The sequence below is a fragment of the Emydura macquarii genome, unplaced genomic scaffold (assembly GCF_026122565.2).
Source record: "Emydura macquarii macquarii isolate MOO-44397 ecotype Brisbane River unplaced genomic scaffold, CSIRO-AGI_Emac_v2 contig_2768, whole genome shotgun sequence".
NCBI classification, from domain to species: Eukaryota; Metazoa; Chordata; order Testudines; family Chelidae; genus Emydura; species Emydura macquarii.
Window position 1 is genome coordinate 50676446 of NW_027132905.1, and position 11661 is coordinate 50688106.

At 46.8% G+C, this 11661-nt stretch overlaps 1 protein-coding gene and 1 long non-coding RNA gene across 2 annotated transcripts in view; one reads left to right on the forward strand and one right to left on the reverse strand.

Moving 5' to 3' along the window:
* The window catches only part of LOC137165610 (protein-arginine deiminase type-1-like), a 30951-nt gene extending 19680 nt beyond the window's left edge, over positions 1 to 11271 (reverse strand). Inside the window, 5 exon segments of the mRNA XM_067566922.1 lie at positions 434 to 551; positions 1566 to 1627; positions 3590 to 3662; positions 4852 to 5032; positions 10972 to 11271. Of these exon segments, the coding sequence (XP_067423023.1) occupies positions 434 to 551; positions 1566 to 1627; positions 3590 to 3662; positions 4852 to 5032; positions 10972 to 11063 (526 nt within the window). The 5' untranslated portion in view covers positions 11064 to 11271.
* Positions 2613 to 5671, forward strand: LOC137165611 (uncharacterized). The gene is made up of 3 exons (XR_010923435.1): positions 2613 to 2746; positions 3649 to 3877; positions 5557 to 5671. It is a non-coding gene; the product is annotated as an uncharacterized lncRNA (long non-coding RNA).
* Positions 11272 to 11661: the final 390 nt, after the last annotated feature.

The window sequence follows — 11661 nt, forward strand, 5'->3', positions numbered from 1 at the left end:
CACATTACAAGTGCCTTTGTGCAGATCAGGGCAGCACACTTCCAAAGTGGATTAAACTAAACTGCACAAAGACGTGTTTCATGAAGGAAAAGGAGTGTCTACATGGGGAGTTACTGCAGAATAGCTACCGCACTTAAATTCATACCCTGTTTCTCACTAACTGGCCCATGGACTTCCTTGTGTAGATAAACCCTCAGAGGGCAGGGGAGACATAGGGGGCCATCCCCCTTTCTCCACGCAATAAAAGATAAGAAGACATGGCTGGAGACACGAGACAAGGGACTGTCCCACACACCGACGGTCACTTCAGCTGCATTGGGGTGGCCTATGAAAATCTGAACCTAGTTCTGGTCTGGCCTGGCACATCTTCAAACTTCCCCCTGCACCTGTCTAAGGCTTGGCCCAGGAGCAGAGGTCTGTTCCCAGCGAGTACCTGCAGCGGACCGCACATACTGGTAAGCACTGTCCATATCCTGGGCGCCCGGGCTGTCCCTGTCACAGTTCACTAGCAGCACGGCTCCCTGCCCGTCAGGGCCCCATGTCCATGTCATCTGTGGAGGAAGCACAAAGGGATCTGCAACAAAAACCGACCAAGCCAGTGAGCCTGAATTCCATCTACCCTCCCTCTCCTCGCTCCACCCCACAGTCCTGACAATGATCCTGACAAGGGACCGCACCTCTGAGGGGTGGGTGTGGTCAACGTGTGCAGCAGGTGTGCGGAGTCAGCACGTCCATAGAGCAGCCTCCAGTGGAAACGAAGGGTGCATCTTCCCTGCACTGGGAAGTGTGATTGCAGCACGAGGAGACATAGCTGAGATCAAAGCTAGCACAAGAAACAATAGCTCTGAAGCTGCAGCAGCATGGGTGGCTTCATGGACTAACCCTTTCTGGCCAGGACCCTCAGTGGCCACTCAAGTATGTACTCAGGGGCCTGGTTGGGCAGGGCTAGCAATCAAACTTCCTAACGGCAGTGCAGAAATGCTCTAAGGGTGAAGGAGGGCAGAAGCTACTTGCTCTCCACTGGGGAACATCCCTAAAGTGGAGCGGCTGTGGTGAATCTATCCCTATATTGTTCCATGCAAAAACATGAATTGGGGAACTTTGAGCATCTGACTCTTCAGCCTAGGTGTGGAGCAAGCTGGCCCCCACATTAAATACACAGATCCAGGTCCAGAGGGAGGGTTCTTGCTCTTTGCACAACCCTGCTACGCGAGAGAGTCCCTAACAAATCTCAAGCCCAACGGAAAAATAGGGAGCCAGATTCTTTTCTCTTACACTACTTCTGCTCTCCTGGCACTAGCGTGGCTGCACTGGCATAGCAAAAAGTGGCCCTGTGCCAAATTCTAATGCTGGGGGGTTTCATAGGTCAACTGGTAGGGCGTGGAAAACCCGTGTGGTGAATACTGGGACTGGCGTGGCTTCTTCAGAGATTCAGGAAACAGCCAATCTCCACGCACCATCTTTGTCATGGTCATCAACGCGTCCTTTAGGAAAGGAAACGTAAGTGGATCCTCTCGGGGTGTTCCCAGACCGAATGCTCACAAATATGAAACAAATCTCATTACCTTATTGGTTCCATTGCTCGTCACCATCCCGCTGCGGTTCGTGTCGGCATCCAGAGAGACGTCTGAAATCCCAAAGAGAGAAGGAAGCCACGGTCCCAGATGGCAGGAGAATGAGCACACTCGAAACCCTGATGTCTTGGCTGCTTCCTCAATGCTATCCATCTGTACCTGGACAGCACCAGCTCCCCCCTGCCCTCAACACACACAACAAGTTCTCTGTTTGAACGGGACTCCTCATCTCCATTCAGAATCATCTTCCCGGCTTTTCCTGCCACTTTCTAGTCCCCTCTGTCTACTCCCATCTTGATCTCTGGAGCAGGGAAATACTGCTGGAAGTAGTTTCATGGATGCTCTGATTCTTTTACCCATTTCTTTGATCATTCAACAGCAAAATGTAGATTAATATTAAATAGCGTGGAGGCAGGAGGACTTCTTTTCAGAATATGGGCATATAGATACCAAAATATCTATCTGCTTGCAGTGATGAAATATTTTAAAGGAGCCCTCACTCAGATAGAGCTCCTTTCCCCCCAGATTGCTGACCATATGCTCTTTATTGTACCCCTAATCAATAGTAGACACTAGGTCCAACCAAATGGTGGTTCTCTGTCTGGTAGTCCACTGCTCTGGTCAAAAAGAGACAGGGGGAGATAAAGTGAGCATCACACAGAGGGCATGGGAATGGAGGAGGTGGCTACTTCTCTGAAAATCAAAAGGCAGGGTATAGTGTGAAGTGTGCTGTGTTGAAAACTTAAAATGAGAAGCTCTCACTTTAATTTGTGAGGGCCTTCCTGGTCCTGTTTGCAGACTAGGGGGATCTGCAGGGAAGCCTGCAACATGGTCTTTCAGCAGTCCGTCTGCAGAGACCCACCCTAGAGTAAGGTAGGTGAGTTGTACCTCTCTTTTTTACGGAGCAGCCTGCTTTGTCTCACTCTGATTTTTGGCTCTTGTGTGTTAGGGTTCAAATTAAGAAATAGTCATGTTACATTGCAACCTTCCAGTGAGAGCATGCTATGTTTTTATCCAACTTCTGTGTGTGTGAGAACATTAGATGGAGAAGACCACAGGGAGATGCTGAATCACTTTGTCTGCCCTGAGAGAATTGGAGTACCCGTACATGCCCAGATTTTGAGCCCAAGGCAAACATTTGTTTGAGAAGACAGTGTCCAGCATCCTAGCAGGTACAAAAGCACCAGAGCAGGTAGAAAAATGTCAGCTTCCTGGGGTGGGATTTTCAAAAGTGTGGAATTGGCTTTTTTTTTTTTTTTTTTTAAATCCCCCACCTGATTTCTTTGGAACCATTGCTAGCCGGACAGATAATCCTACTGCCCATACAAAAGGGATGTGGAACACTGAGGGTTGCGACATGTCCAGCAGATGGATTTGTAGAGTGGGTGAGATTAAAACTATAACGTTCTAGTTCTTGCTTTCATCCCCTTCATTATAAGCTCTTAAAGGGAAGAGAGACACGTACAAACCTTCCTTCATTAACTATATATATATGGGGGTGGTGGGGTTGCATGTATAATATGTTGATATTGGTGGTTTTCAACCTTTTTTCCTTTGCAGACCCCTAAAAAATTAAGTGGAGAGGCAGACCCCTTTGCAGATCTTAGACATAAGCTGCAGACCCCCCAGGGTCTGCAGACCACAGGCTAAAAACCACTGGTTTATATTATATACACAAAATATATATATTAAATATGAACATACACACAAACACCTCCCCTTTATTTATTCTTTTAGTTTATTTATTTATAGGAGATAAATGTTTGTACATATGTGTATATTTTATTTATATGCTATGTTTATATATATATGCTATGTTTATATAATACACACACCCTTATTACATATAGTTAAAGAAGGGAGGTTGATACATTTCTCTCTTCCCTTTGAATCGCTTACAATGAAGTGGATGAGAAAAAAGAAAATATTACAGTATTTACACACACAAACACACCTCATTTGCTGACTAGGGTGTGTATCAAGGGTATTTAGCCAATTGTTTTTACAATACTTACTGACACAGGTGAGGTACAACCAAGCTCCATTTATAGGTGTGTTCTCTTTCTGTCCATAGTATGAAATCCTAACCTGTGAAGACATGGCCGGGTCACTACCAATTCCAGCAAACATCCACATCGTGCCATGCTCCCCTTGTCGAGTGTGATCTCTTCATTGCCCAGGCGGGCAGCACACTCAGAGGGTGACGATGGCCAATATGTGAGGAGGTCGGTGGTGGGGGGATGGAGACCACCCTCAATAAACCAACCGTGGGGCCATGCTGCCTGCAGTTGATGATTCAGTGGGTGAGTCATTCATTCAACTAATACTAAAAAACACTGTGCAACAGGCCCAATTCAGCCTCAGGGCAGTTGGGAAAGGCCTTGGCAAGGATGTATAATCCCAGGCAACTCGCAGATGGAACAGGGAGAAGTGATGGGTAGGGAAGCCCATTCCACAGAATCCTTGGTGTCGTTTCTGGGCTCCTGGGGCATGTGTACATGACCGCGGCAGTGAGCCTCCCGGCCTGGGTTAGCAGACTGGGGCTAGCAGGATGTGCGTTAGCATCTAAAAATAGCTGTGTGGGCTTGGCTTGGAGCTTGTGCTCTGACGCCCCCAGCTATTTTTACAGCATTAGCACAGACTCCACGAGCCTGAGTCTGTTGACCCGGGCAGGGAGGCTCACTGCCACGGGCTATGTGGACAATGCCCACGTGCAGTTAATCTCCATGGATACCACTGCCCAGAGAAGACCTGTGCCTGCCGAGAGTGGGGGGGGGGGGGGAGCAGAGCAGGGGCAGCCAACTTCAGCTGTGTTACTGAGCATGCTCAGTCCGTGTGAGCATGCTCAGTACAAGTCAAGCAGCAAATCGGGAGGGGTACGTGCCACCCCCATGCGTCACCTCTGCCATTGCCACAGGTGCATTGCACAAGCAAAGGTGAAAGAGAGGTTTTCACTCCTCTTGCACCGGCTGCTCTTTCACTAGACTTTTCAATCATTGAATTTCCATCACGTTCCATCCTCTCTCACTCCATTATTTGGGCATAATGCACAATCTCTCTCCCCTTCATACACACCCTTACTCGCTTCTCTTTCTTCATGTGGCTATTAATTACACAGATTTAGCTAGGAATCTATTCTTTATAAAGGGGGTGATATCTCTGCTTCCTGACATACAAGCCGTCTGCAACCGCGCCACATCCAGTAGTTAAAATATCCCTTTCGTCTGATCCCATGTCTCCAGGAGTGATCATGTGAGTCTTTCAAGGCCCCACCCACCTTGCTATCATTGACGGTACTGCTTGGGATGTCCATGGTCACTACAACCTCCAGCTCAGAATTGAGGGGCCATCTCGCTGCACCCGCAGGCTTCTTCACAGCATTAGGGCTGTACACAACATAAATTCTCACTTCAGCGGTACCCTGGGCATCAAATGATGTGGCACCACTTGGGATGGATCTGGGACAGAAAGGAGTGCTTGGTTACCATGTGCTATGGATACATGTAAAAGCACTAGCTAAAGATCTCCCTAGACACAGAAAATTCCCATAGATTCTGTGGGTCGTCAGTGATGTCGACACCAATTCATGAAACGTTTTGATGTCACCAAATCTGCTTTTTTTTTGTGGAAGAGAAGCTGACTGAAAAATTTTGCCCAGTTCCAACCCTGACCACATGGGATTTTTATGAGGCCAAATTAACAATTGAGTTCCTCAAGTAAAAGGTGGTATTTAAATGCAAAATACTGTCCATCTGCAAGCAATAATTATTCTTTGCACTCACTATATATGGCATTTCACACCTTCAAAGCACCCTGTGAACGTTAATTAATCTAACACCTAAATGTGCTATGGAGAGGCATTTTTGCCTTGCATGTAATTTGTATCCCTCCTTTCCTTACCTAAAGAACAGGGCTGAGGAGGCTGTAAATATTAACCATAAGAAAAATATTTAAGGAATGTATTCCCTGTTTCCCTTTGCAGGGGTATGTCAGTGCCTGAAGCAACTTGTAAAGAGAGAGATTAATCTGTCATCACGCAGCAGTCTCTAGAATTTTAAACGGTGAGATACAATAAATCCAGCTGTAAATCTAAATAATAGCTTCTCCTCTTGTGGTGGGGATTGTGGAAGTGTTAATGTCAGATTTATCACATGCCGCACGAACTAGAACTCATGGCTCCTGGGGCCAATTTTTGGAAGACTAGAGAAATGCTTGAATGTTTATAGGTATGAAGAGAACAGCCATAGACTTTCAGTGTGCATTACGTCCATGTGGGGTCCCCATCATTGTAGTGTCTGAGACTCTCACCATCTTTAATTGGTTGAGCAACATGGAGTCTAACGCTCAACGCTGTTTGTCTGTAATGCGCTAACTTTGCAACGCCGCGTCCCATCAGTCCCAAAATTTCAGGGAACATTCCAGGCAGCGATGGGCCCGTGCCTATTGATTTTAGTTTAAATGGGAACACTGGAAAATCCTGATTCACAGGAAAATTGGAGCCTCCAGACTGCCTTGTGCTGTCGCAGAGAAATCTTTCTGCAGCCCCCTACATATATCAGAGGCAGCAGCGTAATTTGCTGCATGGAGACATTGTCTGTAGACTGGACTCTAACATAGGAGAGCTTATAGGGAGGGTTTGTAGGGAGAGAAGTAGGGACCTGGGATGGCGGGGTAAGCGGAGTGGGAGGAATACAAACCATAGGGGGATGTGGGGGTGAACTTGGCAGGGAGTGGGGGACCTTCAAGGGAAGGGAGGGTGTAGAGTAGAGGTGATGAAGGAAGTGGGGTTGCTTCCTATGACATCTTATTGAAGCTGGTTGACATTTTTTGTTTGAAGCAATTTTTCAACAAAATAGGGCCCTTTCCCCAGACCAAAAACATTTATTTTTCCCCCACAAATGTTCTGGATTTTTGTCGAAAATCCAAGTTTCAAATGGTCTGATTTTGATTTTTTTCTCTCTCCCCTCCCCCCACCGTTTCCCACCTTTTTTCGTCTTTTATTTCTTTCCAAAGATTAGAGAAAGTGTGAAAAGTTACAGAGTAGCAAAGGAAAAATGGGGGGAGGGAATGAAAAAATGGGAAAAAGTATCCTGGACGTCATCTGTTTAATTGCCTTTGAAAGCACTGATGAGGAAGGAGTGGGGTGGCTGGAAGAGAAATTCAAAAACTATTTCTAAACATTTTTTTAAAAGTTTCACAATTTTGGGGGGGAAAAAATGGGGAACTAGTTCCATTTTTGAACCCTGTGAAGCAGAAACCATGTAGCACTCCAAACTTTTCCATTTTTCTGTTAGCTCTACGTTTTGGGCCAAACCCTCTGCAGATCACCGCTCCTTTACAGGCATGAGGATCTGGCCTTTTATGTACTCAGTGCTGTATCTGGAGCGGTTTTGGGCAGATGCTTTCCTGAAACTAACAAATGGTTTCATAATTTCTTAGGGGGGGTTGGGGAAAACTCAAGTGCCTGGGGATACAGTGCTGACTTGTATGAGTAAAGCTGAGCTAAATTCCCTGCAAATTCTGATGTATGATGAGATGACCACGGTAGGAGAGAGAGCCTGGAGCACTGAGCCTGGTGCAAGAGCAGAGGCTGTGAACCAAAGTCAGGCCATTTATTAAAGCAGATGCTTGCAATACAACTGTCTGGTGCATGACCTTGGCAGAGGTGTTGCTAAAACACAGACACCCCCTAAGAAGCAGCAGACACTGGGTCTGTGTGAACGCAGGCCAAAAGATTAGCCCAGGTGCATTCTGACCTAGCTGCAGGTGAGCCCCTCTGACAGAAGTGATGAGCAGGGATGTTTTCCCCACACACCTGGAGCAAGGGACCATAGCCAGAGGCCTTGGTCTCCAGTTATTGGAATCTGCCAGGCAGAATAAGCAGGTGAAAAGGGTTGCAGAAAAGCCTCAGAAGGGGTTTAAAACAACAACAAAAATAACAGTAATGAATTAGATGAATAGAGAGCGGTGTCAGTGTCTGGACATAAAATATTGATACGCTTTAGGAAAAGGATCTTTAGGATAAAAATTAGCAAGTGAATCTGGCATTGGCAATTAGAAAATAGCTCCCCTCTTTGTTCACTCCTAACTGCCTCCTCACTCCTGGCCCCTCCCCTATCCATTTTGACGTTCTCTCTCCTAACGTCACCCCTCCCCTACCTGAAACTGACAGCTATATATGGAGCCTGCTGTCGGCAGGCAGTTAGCAGAGAGCTGAGGTCAGCTGAGGAGGAGAAGGGCTGGGCCTAGGGAGAGGTGGCCACCTAAAGTCAGACGAAGTGCTGGCGATCCCTTGGGAAAAAAAAGCTGAAAAGAACCGCGACATCCCGAAAACATCTGAATGGGGGTGAGCATCTTTGAAGCAAAGGTACGCCTTGGGCTTTGGACAACCGGGCTAACTGAGTCCCCGCTCTGTGTCCGAGCCTGAGATCATCCTGCACAAGTGCCTCTGGGCTTACAGGCAACCGGGCTAACTGAGTCCCCGCTCTGTGTCTGAGCCTGAGGTAACTTTCTTAGCAATCCTTGGACAGAGCAGAAGGACCTCCCCTGATGAACAGAGGGATGTTTTAAAGGTTGTGTAAGTAATGGTTACCCGAGTCTGCATGTCAATAAAGTTGGATCCTTGTGGTCTGAGTGAGATTCTCCCTCTCTACCCATCCAGCAACCGCCTGGCCTAACGTTTTCTGGATCATAGATTAAGGATTTCTAGTAATAATATATTATTTTTCCCAAATCAGAATCCTGTACAGAAGCAAAGTCTCTGTTCTGCAGGGACGTGCGGAGCTTGGGAAAGGCAGATGAACAGATAGGTTGGGCCAGTCATAAGCGGGGCTCCACAGTTCAACCCTGAACTGGCCTATGCCTCTCTTGTAAGTGGGAGGGAGGAAATTCCTTGGCCTTGGTTGCATCTCTTGGGCTCTGGCCCAATGCAAGGGCTAGGGTGGATTTGCCCCACCCCAGAAGGAAGCATGGCCACTGCTACATACAGCATGAATTCTTCTCAGAGACTAGGGCAGAGGGAGCTGGGCCATGACCCCACAGCCTCTTCCCCCTTCTGGTATAGCTAGCGTCCACGTAGGCACTAGCCAGGAGGGTAAGAGCCATAACAGCGGGCAGCCCTGTTTGAAGTATGGAAGTGGGGAGGCTCCTTACACTATCCCTTCCTTGTGCCCCTGTGCAGGGGCTAGGGTGACCAGATGTTCCTATTTTATAGGGACAGTCTCGATTATTTGGGGCTTTGTCTTATAGAGGTGCCTATAACCCTCCACCCTATTCCGATTTTTCACACTTGCTATCTGGTCACCCTAGCTGGGGGCCAGCCTTGATATGGGCCCTTGGAAATGTTCAATGGATCGCGTCCAGTCAGCTCCCCAATACTGAACTTGAATGGCCAGCAAGGGGTGTAAATAGACCTGCTCCACTGGGAAATAGCTTTTGGGGAGTGTGACTTGGTCCACCTCAGAGCTCAATAACTGCTGTGAATGGTGATCCTTGAAATATTCTGTCACTAACCTGAATTCAGAGCTTGTCTGTACAGGAAAGTTGCACTGTTTTCACCTAAGACATGAATTTAAACCAATGTAGTTAAACCACTGCAAACCCCTGTGTGAATGTTCTTCTTTGGGTTGGGTTTAATTGGATTTGGAACAGATTTGAGTGAACTAAGCACATTTCCTATGGAGTTGGAAATTCCCATCTTTCAGCCGGCTCTAGCATTTGTCCTAGCTGAGATGAAGCAGTGGGATGATACGGTTAGAACCCAGGGTGGCCTGGCCTGCTCTTGCCTTAAGAAGTGATTCTTAGACCAGCATGTTACTCAGGTTCTCTTAGTCATGTGTTCTCAATGCAAACAGCCCCGATTGGTTACAGTAGGTAGTAACCATGATAGTGACGCAAGAGAATGGGGATAGGAGGAGAGTGACAAACCATTAAGGTTCCGCGGTCACAAAGGTAACTGCATCCCCCCTGGATGGCTCAGAGTTGTTCAATTTTTTTATTCCGTCCTGAAGTCTGAGGATATGAAGATGGAGACGAAAGAGGAATTGAGGAGTGGTGCCAGACATGTGGTGTGTTCTCGTTGTTTGATTGTGCGCGCTTGGGGGAGAATGGGGTCTATTTTCTCACAGCCTTACAGGTACTGAGGTGCCTAACTCCTCTTGATTTCAATGGGAGTTAGCAACCTCAGTCCTTGGAGGATCTGGGCCTCAGGACTTGACAGGCAGCAATATTGAACACCGCCATTATTGTGAAAGGTGGAAGCCCCCAGCTGGTCAGGGCCTGGTGCCCCACCTGTGTTATATCTTCACTCTTACCCCCAACCCCGTTGCCTCTGCAGTCAAATTCTACCACCACCACAAACTCAGCCCCAGCCACTGCCATTCCTCTTCTGTAACAATAGGTAGCAGCGGGGTAATGCTGACATTTAAATGGCGACTGCTATATTACTCTTTAGGACACAAACAATCCCTTTGCCCTGTGTTTGGCAGTGCCTAGCACAAAGAGGTCCTGGTCCAAGACTGGAGCTCCGGTAATAGAAATACTTAATAATCATGTATAGAACGGCATATAGCACAATAGGTTCCCGGCTTGGTTTGTCTCTTGGCACTATTGCAATAGAAATTGTATTAAGTCATCATAATGCAAGTGTTAGCAAATATATCAATAAAATAACCCTTGTACGTTGCATAGGGAAAAGATTTTCTTCCCTTAGGTTATCCATTAAAATGTACTCTGACATATTCACGTATTTTTATGAGCTTAGAATAATGCATATTTAGTCTTTGATCTCTTTTAATTGTTTACAGGTTACTCACCCAGAGAGGTTGCTGCCTAACGCTCTGATGGCCAGAAATAGCATCCATTCAGCAGGGGTGTGCACAGGCTGCAGTTGTATCTCAGCTGTCGGTGTCTGAGTCTATGCTTTTCAGAACTGTTTTAATACCTCACATGTCCATTTAGGGGACAAGGTGATGTAAGGTCCTGGTCTCCTTCCAGCATGGAAATGATCCAAGGAGACCAAAGGAAAATTTCTAAAAGTGCCTAAGTCCCCTTTTCAAAAGTGACCTAATCACTTCCATTGAGTTTCAATGAGACTCAGGCTCCTAAGCGTCTAATTCCTTTTGGAAAATGGGAACATTTCACCTCAGATCGCTGGTTATGCTAAAGCTGTCTAGGAAATGTAAACCCAAATAGAAAATTGGGATGGAGGGCCAGAGATGGGATCCAAACTTCAGCGAGTCCGTTTAGATCCATGTTTTTTGTTTGGGCTCATCTGTAAAACAGTCACAAAATACTAGAAGCCACCCCACAGCCATAGTTGATTCCTACAGTTGAAACGGGTTAGAGAAAGTGACAAGGATCAGCAAATCCCCAGATAGTAAAAATGCATGTATCTTACCTGTAGATGTCTATAGAGATCTCTGTGCCCACCACACAGACAGCGTAGCTGGGATGCTCGGTGGAGACCTGTACAACTCTCTGCTGGGTCATGACTGGCCTTGGACCATAAACATGTATGAAATGAGCAGCTGCACTTCCAAGCTGTTCTGTTTTACAGGCAAACCAGCATGACTGGATTACTAGGCATGGGGAAATGTACTCCACCCTCCTCCCTTCCCTATCTGAACGGATTACCTGGAAACACAGTCCTCTCCCTCTTCCAACATCTTTCTGCCTGCTACTGTTTTGGTTTTATATTGGGGGGAAGGGGGTGGGAAAAAGGGGCAGGGGCTGTTGATCCAAGCTCCAATGGGTGGAGGAGTTTGTAACTTCCAATCATTGAATGCACATGGGTGTTACTGTTAGGTCATTCCAGATTTAGAGACTGGCTCACGGCAAGCTGAGGTGTAGACAGGAAAGTCATGGGCATTTCCAGAGTATAGATAATAATCTGTAGCACTTCAGACAGTCTTAGGGCTTTACAAGGTTACTTGATCCTTAAAACGCCCCCCCCTTGCAGTAGGCAAACAGAACTGTTCTATGAGGTGGTGTTCAGACCCACCTCTGGGTTACATTCTGTCCCAACGTCTAGGTTCAGGTTCAAGGCTGAATCAGGGCTATGGATAAGATCAAATGGTGGCAAAATCCC